Source organism: Dermacentor andersoni, chromosome 1 (assembly GCF_023375885.2).
Source record: "Dermacentor andersoni chromosome 1, qqDerAnde1_hic_scaffold, whole genome shotgun sequence".
NCBI lineage: Eukaryota > Metazoa > Arthropoda > Arachnida > Ixodida > Ixodidae > Dermacentor > Dermacentor andersoni.
Genome location: NC_092814.1, coordinates 397,318,156 through 397,335,482, shown reverse-complemented (window position 1 = coordinate 397,335,482; position 17,327 = coordinate 397,318,156). Strand labels below are relative to the sequence as shown.

The 17,327-nt window shown below is 46.0% G+C and overlaps 1 protein-coding gene across 1 annotated transcript in view; it reads left to right on the top strand.

Annotated features, from left to right (window-relative positions):
* LOC126518731 (protein obstructor-E-like) overlaps positions 1-17,050 on the top strand; it is a 61,021-nt gene extending 43,971 nt beyond the window's left edge. Inside the window, exons 2-4 of the mRNA XM_050168500.3 lie at positions 6,211-6,420; positions 7,324-7,711; positions 16,184-17,050. Of these exons, the coding sequence (XP_050024457.1) occupies positions 6,211-6,420; positions 7,324-7,711; positions 16,184-16,286 (701 nt within the window). The 3' untranslated portion in view covers positions 16,287-17,050. The remainder of the gene's footprint in view (positions 1-6,210; positions 6,421-7,323; positions 7,712-16,183) is intronic.
* The last annotated feature ends 277 nt before the right edge of the window (positions 17,051-17,327 follow it).

The following is a 17,327-nucleotide window of genomic DNA, read 5'->3' as shown; positions in this document are numbered from 1 at the left end:
AGGCGAAGCTGTTTTTCATCTTGGGACACTGGAAGTTGTATGCCGGTTACCACACCACCACGTCGACAATTGTGCCCTTCTATGCGTTTATGTGCTCTTGCAGTATAAAAATCCAGGGATACTGAGGTTAGTGACGCAAAAAAGGAAAAAAGGAGCGGTTATTTGGCTGTACTAAATATTTCCGAAGTGGAGTAAGTTATGCTCCCTTTGTACCATCACTTCCTGCGAGACCTTTCTGCGAATAATTTTATATTAAAGTGAAGTGCATTAAGTAACAAATACGTTCGACGGGGGAAAATATGGCGAAGTGCATTTGAGCCGCTTCATCGTAGTTTGTTGGTGATCTAACGCGATGATGAAGTGGCCGTGTAACAATCAATGAAACGTGTCTAATCGCCCACAGTCGGGACAATTGTTTTGTTGAGAATCTTTCTTTTGTATAAGAGTGGCTCATTACGAGTCGATGCCTACAGTCTTGTAAGGTTATCTGTCAATGCTTACTGGCGGTCATTTCATTGGGGCTTTGTGCAGCAGGTATCGACATAACGCTGGCATGGCAACGAGAAGAAGAAACGGGCGTGTGTTGAAGAGCAGAAAAGAGATAGCTGACTGCGCAAGTAGCGAGTGCTGTGATGGAAGTGGTAGTGCGATACTGCCAGAAGAAGCAACAAAAAGTAATAAGGAAAGAAAGGTGCAAGAACTAAAAAGGAACTAGGTTCGGTCATTAACAGCAAAGAAAGCTGCAATACCATGGAATCAAAATTCCGCAGTGACATTTACGACTGCATACGTGTGGGAACGCGACGGTATTATTTTGGTGAAATAGGCCACTCGTCTGCCACTCCGAAGGCCTGAGTTGGACTCCCGCCCACACCAAAATGTACCAACCTCTGTTTTCAAAGCAACTAATTTAATTTGTTTACAGGAACCTCCGTGAGAAATTTCACTGGATTGCGAGCATTTTCGACGACTGTAAAATGCTTTCGCCATCGCCATTTTTGGTGCCATCGTTCCGTCACGCTACCGCCGCCGGATTTTCGAGTAATGGGGCACGTAATGCTCTCGCACTAATATTTGGTGCTACGCGCGCCACACATCTGGCGTGCGTTAACGCATGCTGCAGCGGGAGCGAAAGTATTGCAATGAGACACCGCAAAAGGAGACTCGTCACACCACACAATTCGTACATGGCCGCTGCGAAGAACAATCCGGCGTGGCGTAGCCTCGCACAGGCTATTTCTGCAAAGCGACGTCACAGAGGGGCAGCACGGAAAGAGCTGCGCTCGGAAAGGGGCTCCTGCGCCCATGACAGCGAGCTCTTTGAAAGGGAGACACGAGCAAAACAGCAAGGCCTTGTTTGACGTACATGGAGCGCGTGACCATCGGTTCTGTGAGAACTGTCCGCCTCCTACGGGGACTGTTTTCTTGCGGAACTGACCCGTCTGGTCGGGAGGGGATGTAAGATGTTCCACTGCTGCCACCCGTGGTGCTCAATGAATAGGCAATGCAACAGCTGGCATTTCCGGCCAGCCAGCTGCCAGACAAGCAGTACGCTGCTTGACCATAAGGAATTACACACACACACACACACACACACACACACACACACACACACACACACACACACACACACACACACACACACACACACACACACACACACACGCACACATATATGTATATATATATATATATATACACAGCCAAGGATCACTTACTCCGGCTTGAGCGCGAGTGGCAATGTGGGGTAAGGCTAATCGAACAGGTAGCAACACAAGACGGGACGATGCAATTAAAGCGCTTACGTTTCCAAAAATCCTGAGTGGCACATTTAACACAACCGCAGTATTTTGAGCTTCTCACACCTCAGGTTATGCACAATATTGCTGAAAGCTTAACCACAGCCATATGTGTAATTTGCTTTACTATAATTTTACGGCATTTATCTAATGGCCATTAACGTGGTGAATTTATATATAAGGTCCCGCTGTGAGCGAAGCCTTGATGGTTGATGGATATACATTTATTTTGGCTGCCAGTTAGCGCCTGAACTGAAGGGCACACAATAAACCTGCATTACTAAATTCCGTTTTTGTAACAGAGAAATTTAATTGATTCTTGGAAAACCAAAATCCAGTTCACCAATACATTGCACTCTGATATTAGCAGTGTTTGCTCAGGTACATTTATTTATTGGTAAAGAAAACACCGTCATCATAAGACTCTCCTTATGCCCACCGCGGGATGAGAGCCCCTCCGTGCAATCTCGAATTACCCTGCACCAACTGATTCCAACTTGCGCCTTAAAATTTTCTAATTTCATTACCCCACCCTGTTTTTTTGCTGTCCTCGACTGCGCTTTCCTTCCCTTGGCACCCATTCTGTCACTCTAAGTGTCCACCCGTTATATGTCCTACGCATTCCATGGCCTGCCCAGCTCCAATTTTTTCTCTTAATGTCAATTAGAATATCGGCTATCCCTGTTTGCTCTCTGATCCGCACCGCTCTCTTCCTGTCTCTTAACGTTACACCTAACATTTTTCGTTCCATCGTCCTTTGCGCGGTCCTTAACTTCTTTTCGAGCTTCTTTGTCAGTCTCCAGGTTTCCACCCCATATGTTAGCACCAGTAGAATGCAGTGATTGTACACCTTTCTTTTCAATGAAGGTGGTAAGCTCCCTGTCAATATTTGGCAACGCCTGCCGTATGCACTCCAACCCATTTTTATTCTTCTGTAAATTTCCTTCTTGGGATCAGGGTCCCCTGTCAGTAACTGGCTTTGATAACCGCACTCCTTTACATACTCTAGAGGCTGAGTGTCGATCCTGAACACTTACTCCCTTGCCAGGATAATGAAGGTTATCTTTGTCTTCTGCATATTAATCTTTAACACCAGTCTTACACTTACTCTGTTAAGGTCATCAATCATTGGTTGTGAATCGTCCCCAATGTTATTTAACAGGGCAGTTTCACCTACAAACAGAGTATTCCTGAGATATTCGCCATCGATCCTCACTGCTGTGCCTTTCCTCTTTAGTAGCTTGAATACTTCTTCCAAGCATGCAGTAAATACCATTTGAGTGATAGTGTTTCCTTGCCTGACCCCGTTCTTTATAGGTAACTTTCAACTTTTCTTGTGGAGAACCAAGGTAGCTGTGAAATCTTTGTATACATTTTCCATGATATTCCCGTATGTCCTGCACTGCTCGATTACGTAATGCCTCTATGACTGCTGGTATCTGTAATGACTGAAATGCCTTTTCATAATCAATGAAAGCCATATACTGAGGTTGATTGTACTCAGTAGATTTCTCGATTACTTGAGTGTTGACATGGATGTGATACATTGTAGAATGTCCCTTCCTCAAGCCAGCCTGTTCTCTTGGTTTACTGAAGTCAAGTGTTGCCTTTATTCTGTTGGAAATTATCTTGGTGAATATTTTATACAATATTGAAAGTAAGCTAATGGGCCTATAATTTTTGCTTCTCTCGCGCCTCCCTTCTTGTGGCTTAGTATAATGTTGGCATTCTTCCAGTTCTCTGGCACACTTGAAGTCGTGGGGCATTGCGTATTAAGGGCTGCAAGCTTTCCAGCGTACCTCCTCCATCTTTGAATAAATAGACTGTTATTCCAACTTCTCCTGCCTCTTTTCCACGGGTCATGTCTTGCAAGTCCCTTCTAACTGCTTCGCTAGTTATAGAAGGGGCGTCTGTATCCTGTTCATTACTTCTCAAAATGAAGGTAGCGTGGCTGCTCTGGGTGCTGCGCAGGTATATATAGAAATTTTCCACTAATTTTGCTATATCTTCGAAATTACTGATGATATTAGCCTGCTTATCTTTACGCACATATCTCCACTTGTCCTATGCCAAGTTTTCTTCCTACTGATTTCATGCTGCGTCCATTTCGTACTACTTCCTCCGTCTTTCTCACGTTATAATTTTGAATATCTCTTACATTCATCTTGTTGATCAGTTTTTACATTTCCGCGAATTCTATCTGATCTCTTGATTTGGACACTTTCATGCTTTGTCGTGTCTGTATTAGGTCGTTTGTTATTTGGGAGAGCTTACCTATTGGTTGCCTTGGTGCCTCATCCAAGCGGTGGCAGACGCTGTTCTATATACATGCGAATGCAGCCACAAAAAACTCTGCGTGAAAATTCCAGAAAAGAATTGCATGATGTAAAACGTCATCAGCCTATTTTTGTGTCCACTGCCCGATGAAGGCCTATCCGGTCGATATGTGGTTACCGCTTCCCTGCACTAGCAGATTTCAAGATGCGCCTCCCAATTTCGTCATTTCATCACCTCGCCTAATTTTCTGCCATCCTCGACAGTGCTTCTTTTCCCGTATAACACACTCTGTATTTCTAATGGGCCACCGATTGTCTGCCCTACAAATTACACTGCCCGAATATTTCCTCTTAAGGTCAGCTACCACGTACTCCATTTCCTCTCAGCTCTACGCCACTCTATTCCTGTCTCTTAACCTTGCGCTTAACATTTTTTATTCCTTTGCTTGTTTGCGCGATTTGTCAGGGACAGGTGCCACATTTCTGACTTCTACCACCTAACATAGTGTCAGGACAAGCATGGAAATTCAGGCTATTTCACGCATACAGAAACACACGCTATCAGACATTCAGCACAAATACGCAGCACACCAATAATGCTACTGCCGTCCACAGCAGCGCACGCCCAATAGAATTATGCACTAATACTGCTCAATGTACTTTGATATGGCAAATCAGAGTGCGCCACAAACATGAAAGTACGCGCCATCGCAGTCCATCAGTTGTGGCCTCTGGCCAATCGGCCGCAGTGACACGTTCCGACGCCGACCCGCGTCAGCTGGACCGGCGCAGACAGACATTTGTTCGTAAGCCTGCTGCCGCCCTATCGTTGAAATGCTTTCTTACGTCGGCAGTGGCGACGGCTGTGGAAATTCTGTGTATTGGCTTGCGCTTACTGTTGGCGTAAGTACTAAAGTTACCGCATCATTTCACACACGCCTGCTTTGGACTGCACTACTCGTCGTTGGAGCGGCGGGCACCGCAAGCTTGCTGACCTTACGAATGGTTTTAGCTTTGTGAATACACTTCTTTCCTAAAAGTCTTTCTCACGTCAAATTTCGTTTGTAAGTACGCTGTGTGAGTTTCGCCCCTGTTGGGTTTCTAGACCTCTGACCACCAGAAAGGCCATGATCGCTGGAATACATTCAAGAGTGAACGCGGACTGAACAAGGATGGTGATTCGCGCGGGAAAGTCCAAGTATGGTTGCGATTGCTTGTAGCTGTTGCAGTTGAGTGAGGGAAGGGTCATTCCGAAATATAGTAAATCTGTGAAATAAAGTCTTTGACCCCGTCAGAAGTAGGAGGCAGTTGCACTAGTACGCGCTACTGCGAACAAAAAACCCGACCGCTCAAATAGCGGAGCAAATAACAAGCGGGCGATTGTGCCAAGAGGGACAGGGGGGTCAATTGTGTGTACATTGCATTTTTTTTCGGGAAAAATCTTTGTTATGCCATCCCCCCTCCGGATGCGCCTAAGTGGCAAGCATTTTCTTTTTTGTGCTTGAACAATTAATAATTTGAATTCAGTGAAAACATGGCAGTTAAAACATTTTCTCACGCGTTTTCCAAATGGTGAATAAGTGGCTGTATTCAGTGTCCTCGTGGCTTATCAGAGCAAGCAGTCAGATCTGCTGCTTTAAAGCTAATTGCTGGAAAAGGGTCGCGTGAAATTGGCATGGAAATATAATTTGGGTTTGTTAAGATTTGCATGAATATTGTGTGATGGAGACTTCGAAACAAAGCAGCCCCATCTTAAGTTGTTCCAAGGTTAGTTGTTCGTAGAGAGAAACAGAAACAAAGATTAGGACAGCATCTGTAGGTATCGCAATTGGCGGCCTTCTAAAGTATATAAAATCCCTCATTGAGTTGGGCAAACTTTTTAATTAAGCAAAACATATAAGTGGAGCAGCTTCACCCAGACATTTGTCATGCCACTTATTCGCAGAGGAGTAAGTTGTACATCAAGTCAAAGCAACTTGTGTTGTTCAAGAGAGATTGCATCTGACGCTGGAAGCCGCGACCGACATGCGCTTATGCCGCCACATTACAGAATGCGCGCACACGTGAATGTAATATTTGCTTGTTGCATTCAATGGGATTTATATGCCGCTGGTTCGTACATCTGTCCTGCGCAGTGGGTGGCCAGAAATCTGATGACTTCCAGTGCCCGGACCAGTTTGGCTTCTACCCGCACCACAAGAGCTGCGACAAGTATTACGCCTGCAGTAACGGCACCGCGTCCCTCAAGACGTGCGGAAACGGGCTGGTCTTCGACGACGTCGACCCACTGAGGGAGAACTGCGCCTACCCGTTCTCCGTCAACTGCGGGGACCGGACGGATCTCGGTAAGAGTTCCTATATGTTACAGAACAAAAGAACGTGGCGTCATTCTAGCTGATGATCTTCGGTATTGAACGTGTCGGCCGCTGACCAGACACCACAAAGAGCAGGACAGATAAGAAGGGAGCACTCGAAAAATTCATCTGCGTTCTAGAATACAAGTGCTCAGTTGTCTGTCTTCTTCTGTGTTGTGTCCTTCCTGCGCCTAACATGTTCAATTCTTGTCTCAGGGTACGCGCCCCAGATATTGCACAGTTATTGTTGTGCACCTGCTACAAGCTTCACTGCCTACAGGCCAGGATAATCTTTTTCTCTATATAATTACATGAATTTACACCGGTTATTTGCGACAATCCTGCAATGAAAATGCGGTTATTTATTCATTCTCACAGGTGAATAGTATACAACCGGCCTCTCTAGGGTGCACAGTTTCCAGAAGCCTGTTCGACAAACTTAATGTTCCTATTTGCTCATATGTAGCACGAATCCCTAAATGTGAACCTACTTCGCTCATTCTAGAAGGTACCCTTATGTCTAACATTCTACCCTTGCAGAAAAATGCTTGTCAGGGCAGTAATCGTAGCGAACTAGTCTGAGTGCCAACCTAGGCATAAAAACGAACAGTGATACGTTGCTCAAAATCGCGCCACGCGCTTCGTATTTGTTAATTGCTCGATACCTAGTATATATTACTGAAACAAGACAACTTTTTAAGCAAAGCGAGCTTTCAACACAGTCAGAACAGTTTTGCCTTGTATATATGAAAAGTTGCTCTTTTTTTTAAATGGCGTATTCATCGCCAAAGATGCGTACCTGTAGTCAACTACTTTCGCTGCGAAACGAGGCGATGAACCTTTAAAGACGAAGACTAAAATGCTGTTTTTGCAAACCCTGGTGCGCGCGCGCAGAGCCGCCGATCAGCACGCCCAACTGCCCGCGCCTGTACGGCATCTTCCCGGACAGCCACAACTGCCGCGTGTTCTTCTCCTGCTGGAACGGTGAAAGCTCGCGCTACGAGTGCCCACCGGGGCTGGCATACGACAACGACCAGCGCGTGTGCGTGTGGGCCGACTTGGTGGACCGCTGCGACCAGCGCGAGGTAGCTGAAGGCTTCGTGTGCCCCGACCCAGCCGAGGTGGACCAGCCGGGCGTGTTCACCCGCCATGCTCACCCGACCGACTGCCGCAAGTTCTACGTGTGCATCGAGGGACAGGCGAGACCATACGGCTGCAGCCTTGGCACCGTCTTCAACGTCGACTCGCTCCAGTGCGATGACCCCGAGAATGTCCAGGGATGGTGAGTGCGTTACCACTGGGGCCATTATCACCCCGCTAGTTAACGGGCGAGGAGTACAGACGGTTGCTAGTGCTCAAGTCTGTCATCCTTTTGCCATTGGTCTTGCCCTACAGAAGCTCCAGAATAGTTCCGAGCTCTGCTTTCTCCTCGTACGGAAATTTCTTTGGATGGGTAGAAATCTGCAGCTGCTTGTGCACTGCTGAAGTCTGAGAAATCGTCGCCTGCTTCGATTTATTTGCACCTTAAAGAATGCTATGGGTTCAAAGTGAATCCTCTTGCTGCTGCGTCACTCCTGTTGCCCGAGTGCTACTTTGGGACCCCGCCAAACACTGCATATATCGATATTACTGTCCTGTGGTGCCGCATATTTGAGTATTTAGCGCCTACGGTGTCCGTGTAAACATACTGTAAAATAGTGGACAAACATAATGGCCGCAGGAACTTTCGTTGAAGGCGTGCCAAAAGCGAGGCTGGACCGATGTCATGCTACAAGAGTAGCTGATACGTACCAGGGACAAAAAGAAAGTGTCCATATGCCGTATTCTCCTGCTAAAAATAGGCAACTATATGCAGTGTGTTTGTGTGCGTGTCTTTGTTGTGTGTTTACTTCCAACGCCTATTTTTTTTATAAGCCGGCAAGTTTACTCAAATCAGGTCGCTGCAGATAAATTATCTGTCCAAGCAAGCATGATTTGGAAGAAAGTCAACATAAATCCATTCAATAATCGATCTATACACATTAACTTTACAGTTACGAGCTTGACGGCAATTGTTTACATGGGACAGTTGAAGAGTAACAACACGCAAGTTCTTTTTCACCTTAGAAAATGTAGACCCGAGTGCCTCGCGTCAAATTATTCCTATAATTTTCCTCAATGCGAACACGGCACCTCAATGAGTGGCTCATTGTGCAACCCACCTGTGACGTCGAAGTGTGGCGTAAAATTTAGATTCGCCATACCGCGCAATAAAGCGGTCGTTCTCGCCGCTCCTTCTGAAGTGACTATGTTTCCACTGGCCAGTTTCGCAAATTACAACTCAGCTCGCTGAAGAAATGCGACAACACCTTCATTTTACGCCACACTTTTACCTGACGCATTTCTTGGAAGGATTGCCGTGTATTGGCGGTGCCACATAAATAATCAGGCAATTTGAACGAATAAGTTGTCACCAGATATTTCGGCCTACATGGCCATGTAGAGATGTAGAAGATTCACTTCAACATTAAAATATAGGCATGGACCCTACAACGTAAACCTATTCCAATATACAATTCTTCCAATCTCCTGGCATCAAATTTGGGTAACTGCCGACGCAAGCACTGGGCGGTAACCCTCTGGGTTTTCTAAACAGACCAATCAAATGCTCTCCTCGTTTGTAGGAGGCCAGTTTTGTTGGATTTAAAAATGAATAACATTACCTGCACTCAGCGGCTTGTCTTATCCAATTGGCTGATAAGAGGCGAGGACCCACTCATGTGGAGAGGCTTTCGATAGGGCCGAGCCAGTGCACTGAAAATCGATAACCGGAGGAACAGGGTGCTGCGGGCGTCTGCGACTGGTCCCTTTTCCCTTACGTACCTTGCGGTGGCTGGTCGAAAATCGCGGGGGCATGCAACGGAAGGTTAGGAATGCCGCTAAAAAGAATCCTTACAAAACGTGGCTGAGCGAGGTCGTAAACGTACCGAAAGTGCTCGAGAACGTTACAAGGTTACGCATATCTATGCTCTCCGGCAGGTGCGAGTAGCCAGTGCCTGAGCGATCGGCGGCAGCCATCTTTTATTCCTTTCGGAACGGGACATACCTCCGCCTATTCAGCGAAAGATACAGCTTTGTTCGGCATATTATTGCATCTTTAACGCGTACCGTCACTTTGAGGCGGTGAATTTTCGCGGTTTTGTGACGTCACGTGAGAGGCAGGTGAAGTGGGTGCCGCCCGAAAAATTTTGAGCAATAGCCGGGGGCTAATGGCAAAGAAGTGTCGAGTCAGAAGTAACTCTTTTTCTTTTGTTCAGTCCAATCATGCATAATCAGAGTGTCACGTCATATCAGATGGGGAGCTATCGCGGTTTGCGTGACGTCGCGTAACTGACAGGTGAAGTGGGGGATGTCTAAAAAAGTTCTTGACCGATCATGGAGGGCGGATTGCAGAATCGAAATAGAAAAGTTTTGAATGGCTTTACGTTATAGCATCTCATGTGCAGTAAAGTTGGCAACTAAGAAGGTATATAATGGGATTAGTTGACTGGCGAATTGAATGCGTTGGTTTTTCTTAAAATGAGGTCCCCCTGGGCCGATAATTCATGTATATGATGCTTTTAGAGTAAAGTCCGTATTTTATAAAAAGCACGTTCTATTGCTGTTAGAGCCTTGTTGGACACGTGTCTTTCTGTAACAGCTTTTCAATTTACAAATAAATGTCGGTATGAATTTGTAATGTTACGAGACCAATATTTCGACCAAGAAAATTTTTCTGGCAATAACGACTTCTTGCAATTGTGTCCAAACTGGCTGTAAAAAAACAAGCTGAGCCATGCGTCGACTTCAGCTTGTGTGGTCTTCCATTGTACAAAAAACTACATATAAAAGGTCCTCGCTCTGGTCATACTTCCTCGAATGTGGTCCTGGTCCCACTACAGGATTGCGCAACCAATTTGGTCCTTCCTGCACTGTGGTCTCACTACAAAATTATTTTGATAGATATCGCCACAAGAATGCGCCACTTCGGGACATTAAGTAGGACCAATGTAACACTCCACAATTTCTGCGCTGACAAAAACAGTGAAGTCCATAACTTAACTACTGCTGAACTGATCAGCCATGTTGCGAAATAGCGTCGCAGATCGCTTCCCCTGTTTATGTGCTCCATACAATCTGAAATGCAAAGATTCCAAATCACGTACCCTTATACACACGTTTGAAAGCAGAAACCGCGCTCTCCAGAGTTGTAAGAAATGGAAATTGTAGGAAGTTTAGCTTTGTGCGAAAGGGACGATTTATACTTCCCTTCATACTTGAGATTTTGAAATGGCTAATAGTTCGATCATCACTTGTGATACGGTGCCAGACCAGCAATATCACTGAGTCAACAAGTCGACCATTTGATGTGGAGGGGAAGCTCATCGCGCCTTTGTTGTAAAGGCAGAGGTGCATTCATGACCTGGCTGTCTTAATACCAAAGAATGAAATCATGCCATAGAAGACGGAGAACGCTGCAAATGGAAACGCGAGAGCAATTATATTGCGATTATGAATTCGATTTAATTGTCGTTACGAACTCGCACTTAGGTGAGCAATATAATACAGCGAATGGCTCAGAGATGCCGCCGCATGGTGCGTGAAATGAATAGCTGGTGCAAATTTTATCACAACTTGGTATCGAGGAAATATCTTTAAAAATCCTCTTCAGATGATGTCGTTAAACTCAACATTTTGGTCTCTGTGCACACGAAATAGGGCTGTGCGAAGGAAAGCTGATTTGCGGTTACGCTCAGCCCTGAGCTGTGTAACCTAATGTACATAGAAATAGAACGCAGCTAAAATACAAGTAAAACTCTTAGGAGTATTTAAAGTGGGAGACAGCATTCTCTTGTTCGTGTATATTTTTTTTCCTCAGCAAAGATGCGGCATATTAAGGGGCAGAAGAATAAGTCTTGTAGAAACAGCGGCATCAGAGGCGTCGACAGAGTGAAACATGAAAAGTCGTCTTCTATCCGCCTTCCGCACCGTGGCAACGTTCTCTCCAAATATGTCATCGAAGACTCAATGTGTTCGAGAGCAAACTGTTGGCTTTTATTGGACCATGTCAATGAACAATGTCCCAGAAAGCGCTTAGAAATTCGAAACCAGTTTTATCGTTAAGTATGCAACATAAGGGTGTCCTCTTGCTTACTACAGTCCGACCCTGAACAGCTAGACATGTGCGACGAATATAATGTCGCACTCGCCGCGAAGCGTTCTCCCGCATGCCTCCACGATCCCGCCGTCGTGCTGGATTAGCCAAGGGCTGCTGATGCGCGCAGATGGCGTCTGGGCAAAACCGGCTTCAAATGCGAACGTGCGTGAGACTATGTTGGAAGATCAGGATGCTCGGCGTGTACGCGAGCGGGGAGAGCGTGGCCTTGTCGATGGAGCCCATCTCTTACGCAACGGAAAAGCGGCGAGCTGCTCAGAGGTCCTTGGTCGGCTGGTAATCTGTAGCGCGCGCGCCCACAAGGCGAAAGCGCTTCTTGGGCGTGTTGCAGGTAGGCGACTTCCCTCGCCCCGTCGGGTTGGTCTCGTGCCAACGGCCACCGTCTCGGTCGGTCTATCGTGCGGCGTATACAAGAGACCGTTCTGGAGAGACCCGTTAGGCAGTTACATCATGCTAGGCAGAATGTAAGCTGCCAGGAATGAAAAACACTTGTCTGGAGGGTTGTTCCCGGTTTAGCATTCTCTATTTTTTCTGTCTCGTGTTTCTTGGTCACGTCGATGGCTTAATAGATGTGAAAGTGGGGACGTGGCGGCACCGCCGTAAGACGTCGTGTTGGCAATGCCGTTCAGGTCGCAGCGTTTTAATGCCTACGAGAACAATGTGCGCTCGCTTGCAGACATCTGCTGCTACATTTTTGTACGCGCAAAACGGTGCTTTGCTTCTGGGTGCCTGCTTGCACTCTGACTATTGTGCTTACTGAGAGTAAAAAACGCGACACTTAGAAAGGGGCTGAGTGTCCGCGCTCAATGTCTAGTAAGCTTGAAGTTAATGAGAACATGGAAAAATCTACTCTAACGAGTTTGTTTGCACAGGGAAATCAGTGCAAATATTAATATTCAATGGGTTGAAAAAGAAGGTGACCTAAACTTGGGCATGTAGTGTATTTTCACCGGTAGGTCCCACGTCCGTCTGCCACTGATACCAAAAGGCGTGACCAGTTAGTGATCAATTTGTGGTTTAGTAGGTGTCACGGAACATTAACATGAGTTTCATAATCAGGGCGCCAATTTTTCAGTTTACGTTTTCTTTTTGCAGCTTCTTTCTGAGCTATATATTTGCGTCTCGTGTCCTCTAGCATACTAAGCCTGGCTGATGACTTGAGATTGCCGCGCTGACCAGCTGTCTCCTCACCTTTGCGGTTATGTCTCTGCATGATGCACTTATGTGTGTACAACAAACTAGAGTGTCAGTTTGCAACTAACATTTGAGGCAATAAGATAGCGAGAGAGAACAAAAAAGGATGCTAATCCTTCAATGTTACAGCAGGGTCGCTTATTGATCTCACTGAAACTTGACTTCATATTTCACAAACCTTCACCTCTGCAAATCTCGACGTTGTGTACAACAAACTGTACTTCTCCACATGAACTAGAAAGTCCCATTCACTGTCCCGCTTTATACCACAACACCTTGCATTAAATATATCTAACCACCTGCCTTTTGTTATGTTGAATTTTTTGTAGGTAAGTGCACAACATCGTATTTTTGCCCCAGTAGGGGTGTTATTGCTCCCCTGTCGAAGTCGAGCGCGAGCGCAGCAGTTTCTCTCCTGCTCCTAAATCGGTAGGCCACGCGTCATACGTACTCCTGAAGAGAAGGCATCTTTCGATGAGCAACGCTGTGAACAGAACCGGGAACGAGCTCGTCTACGCGTTGCCGATGCTGCAGCCCGGGCACAAGAACAGCTTCGTGCAGCCAAGCGCAAGCAGCAACTGCGTAACGAGGATCCGCAGGCTGCCCAGCTGTCGTTTAATGGATTTTCCGGATTACTCCAATGAGAAACACCAGGCCCGCACGTTTCAGCTTTGCTGGTTAACCATCTGTGCGGACTGCTTGGCCGGTGATTATTTCTACTGAAATCGCACAAATGTATATGCACATATTGAACACGTTGCCAAAAACTAAAAAGCATATTATATACAGATATAATATTTCTGACAATTGAAACATGAAAGATGATCTAGCAGCACATATTTTACCCGAATCGTTTATAAACAATTCTTTAATCTCACATTCCAGCTTCTTTCTTTACCTAGAAAGCAGCTTTCTATCAGAAAACACTCCGGCGGTGCCCCATTCTTTACAATGCAAAGTTGGTTAGAAAACGGCTGGTCCGTGGAGACACTTTATGGTTCAATACCCTATTATTCAAACAGCGCCCGGTCTGCCCAACGTAGAATTTCACGCATGATAGGGGAATGTCATCAATAGCACTTGTCTAATGTGGGAAAATTCTTTCACGGGGCTTGATAGCGCACTCATGCGGGCTTTGCCCTCGATCCTTCTGTGCACGGCAGCGCATTGCTTGGCCAGCTTGTGGTTTGCAAAAAAAAATTACATGCAAAAATACCGTGCTCCCATTTTCTTAAGACGGCGGGACGCAGCTTGCTGATACGGAACGCTAACAACTGGCAATTTTTTGTACATTTTTTATACAAGCAAGAACCACATTTATTCCGCTATTACCTTTTAAAGATTCTGGGGTTTCACGAGCCGAACCACGATATGATTATGAGGCACGCTGTAGTGGGGGGCTCCGGATTAATTTTGATCACCGGGGGTTCTTTAACGTGCCCCAGTGAATGCGACACAGGCGTTTTTGCTTTTCGCCCCATCGAAATGCGGCCCACGCGGCCGGGCTTTAATCCTCCCACCTCGTGCGTAGCAGCGCAGCACCATAGCGGCTGTGCAACCCAGGCGAGTTGACTATTACCTCGGCTTTCGCTCAGAAAGGCCAAACACTATCGTGTCACGATCGCTTTAGTCGCTCTAGTTGCCTTGTGTAGCTTTCCTCATTCCAATAAGGGAACTACTTCTTCAAGGCGGCATTCAGACAGGAGAACACAATGGCGTTTTGTTCTCACAAAAGTGAGGAATCTGTATAGGCTCAAGTGTTTAACCGACACATATCGACATTTATTTGTGTGATGTGGCCCGCCGGTATGTTTCAAAACATTTAGGCACACTCATGGCTACCTTTTATTTGTCGACGCTGATAGTTCTGTTGATTTCAGGCCAAACATTGTAAAATATTGCAAGGGAAAGGTAGGCAACTATTTTGTTATAGCGCAAGCTGAACAAGGACAACAGAAAGGCACATCTGACACACACAGCCCTATGTGTGTAAGATGTGCCTTTCTGTTGTATCCACACCGCTCTCCTCCTGTCTCTTAACGTTACATCTAACATTTTTCTTTCCAACGCTATTTGCGCGGTCATCAACTTGTTCTCGGGCTTCTGCCGCATATGTTAGGAGCGGAATACAATACATGGCACCGGTTCGTAACCCACATCAGTCGACAATGAGAACAGACACCTGAAAAGCGATTACGTCCCTGGACTGTCTTCGGGTCTCTGGAAGGAAATCTTTTCGAACGTCCTGTGACGCCCATTTGCCACCGCAGTGCACGCCGAAAGGAATTGCTATGGCGAGCTCACAGAAAGGCACATCTTACACACACAGCGCTGTGTGTGTAAGATGTGTCTTTCTGTTGTCCTTGTTCAGCTTGCGCTACAACAAAATAAGATACGCCGTACAAACAAGCCCCTGTGGGTACCCTTGTAGGTAACTAGCATCGCGTACGCAGCAGCTAGCTTCTATTTCTTTACTTAAAGGCCAGGCAATCTTCTGTTCCAAGTGTTAGATTGAACGATAGAGACTATAAAACGCAATCTTTCAGCAACATTTAACAAAGAATGGGTCAGCGGTAAACGTAAAATATTTTTTCAACGATTTAAAAAAAAAACGCATATTCCCCGTAATGTGGTACCCAATATGTCTATCATGTCAAATAAGTGACTTTGCTATGTGTAACTGTAAATAAGTTAATGGCATGTGTGATGTACCGGTAGCACTAAGCGACTATTTATGTTTCCCCGTATTGACTTTGCAAATGTACGAAATAAAGAGCATCCGCTCTTAAAAACAACGGCAAGCAAAATTAAGAAGGTTGGTTGAAATCTTGTTGATGAAATTATGAGCATTAGACATGTAGGCCTACAACGGGAATGATTTAACGGCTTATAGATTCTGGCACAACGGTAAATTTTCAAAGTAGATTTTCCAGCAATACGCTATGTACTTCGTTGTCTATCGTTATATGGGCTATACGACTAAACACAGGGAGTTTTACAGTTATCAGTTTAGCAGGTTGTGTTTCACAAGCTTGAAAATGGCAGATTCGTTTTATTAAGTCATTACAACAACATTCGGGAAGCGTAGCTTTGATGATATTTGCCCAAGGGAAGTTATGATAAACGCATTTCAAACCTTCATGGTGCGCTTGTGTACAACGATACTACGCAATCAAACAAAAGTGTGCGCCAGCCAATTTTCGCAGTGTCCTTTGATCCATGTTGTACGTACCATGTGTTGTAATGCGCAGTTTATAGGCGCTTGAAGTGTTCCAAGCACCGTGCGTGTTTAATTTTTAACTTTCTGCATTCTTATCGTTCCTCTGGTAGTCATGGCTGACATAGTTTCATCTCTCACCTGCGCAGTGAAAACTACTATGGTGACCTCGATGTGAAGACGCTGAAGAAGGCCCAGACGCACAAGAAGGGCAGCCGCCAATCGTCGTCAGACGAGGCCTCGTCTTCGTAGTAAAGCAATCCACGGCGGTCACACCACGAGTGTCTGCTACACAACGCGCCCACCCGTCCGAATTCTGCGCTGTGCCTGCTGCTCCTCCCTGCAGGACTCTGATGCCCCCCGCCCCTTACGCCCACCTCACGCCCCTTTAAGGGACCCAAGTCGCACGCTGTCGCTTCATTCGCGGTATCTTGACCAACTCCTGTCGACCGAGAAACGCCCGCAGTTTATCGAGTACCCAGGAGAGCCGGCTCGTTACGCATGCACAATTTGTCTTTGACGTGTGCATTCAAGCTGATGAGTATGCCTGGCGTGTGCTCCTCTTTATGCGCAGATGGCTTTACTGCAAGGAGCGTGCATGTGAACGCATTTTCTCAAACACATGGAAACTCTCTAGCCATATAGAAATTTCGGCTGCTAGCGAAATACTCTTAATGCAAAAATGCTTAGTGACTCGGCAATAGGCCACGGACCTCCAAGAGACAAGGGAATGAAGTGCGCATCTGTTGTATTTTTGTGGGGGCGGTGAGCACGTTTTGCTGTCTCCTAATGCTTGCACTGGAGGAGCTTCAGTCACGTACCATTTTTCAAAGTGCAATCACACGCGATGTCCTATTCAGATAAGAAATAAAAAAGCATAGCACATGTGTCTAGAGGGCATCATGATTACTTGCCCAAGTATTGCAATACCGAGCGCTCAGGGACGCTCGATTTCGGCTGTATTTCACTCCCCTTTCCTCAATAAAAATATATCTCCGCACAAGGACAATTCTTTATGCCCCGCTTTGGTTTGTTTATTTGGTTGCTTACATATCAGCCTTTCTGTTCTCAATTACCCGATAGCACCTCTCATGACGTTCGACGCGCTTACGCAGTGCACGGCCAAGGTTGATACTAACAGAAGTCTCGGCACCGACCCAACGTCTGCTCCTGCAGCAGCCCTTTCAGACCGACACAAATATGATGGCATAACGAAAAGTGTACTACAGTGAGTCTGTCATGACAATAACGACATTTTCACGTACGGAACGTTTTGGAATCAGGCGCCTGAAT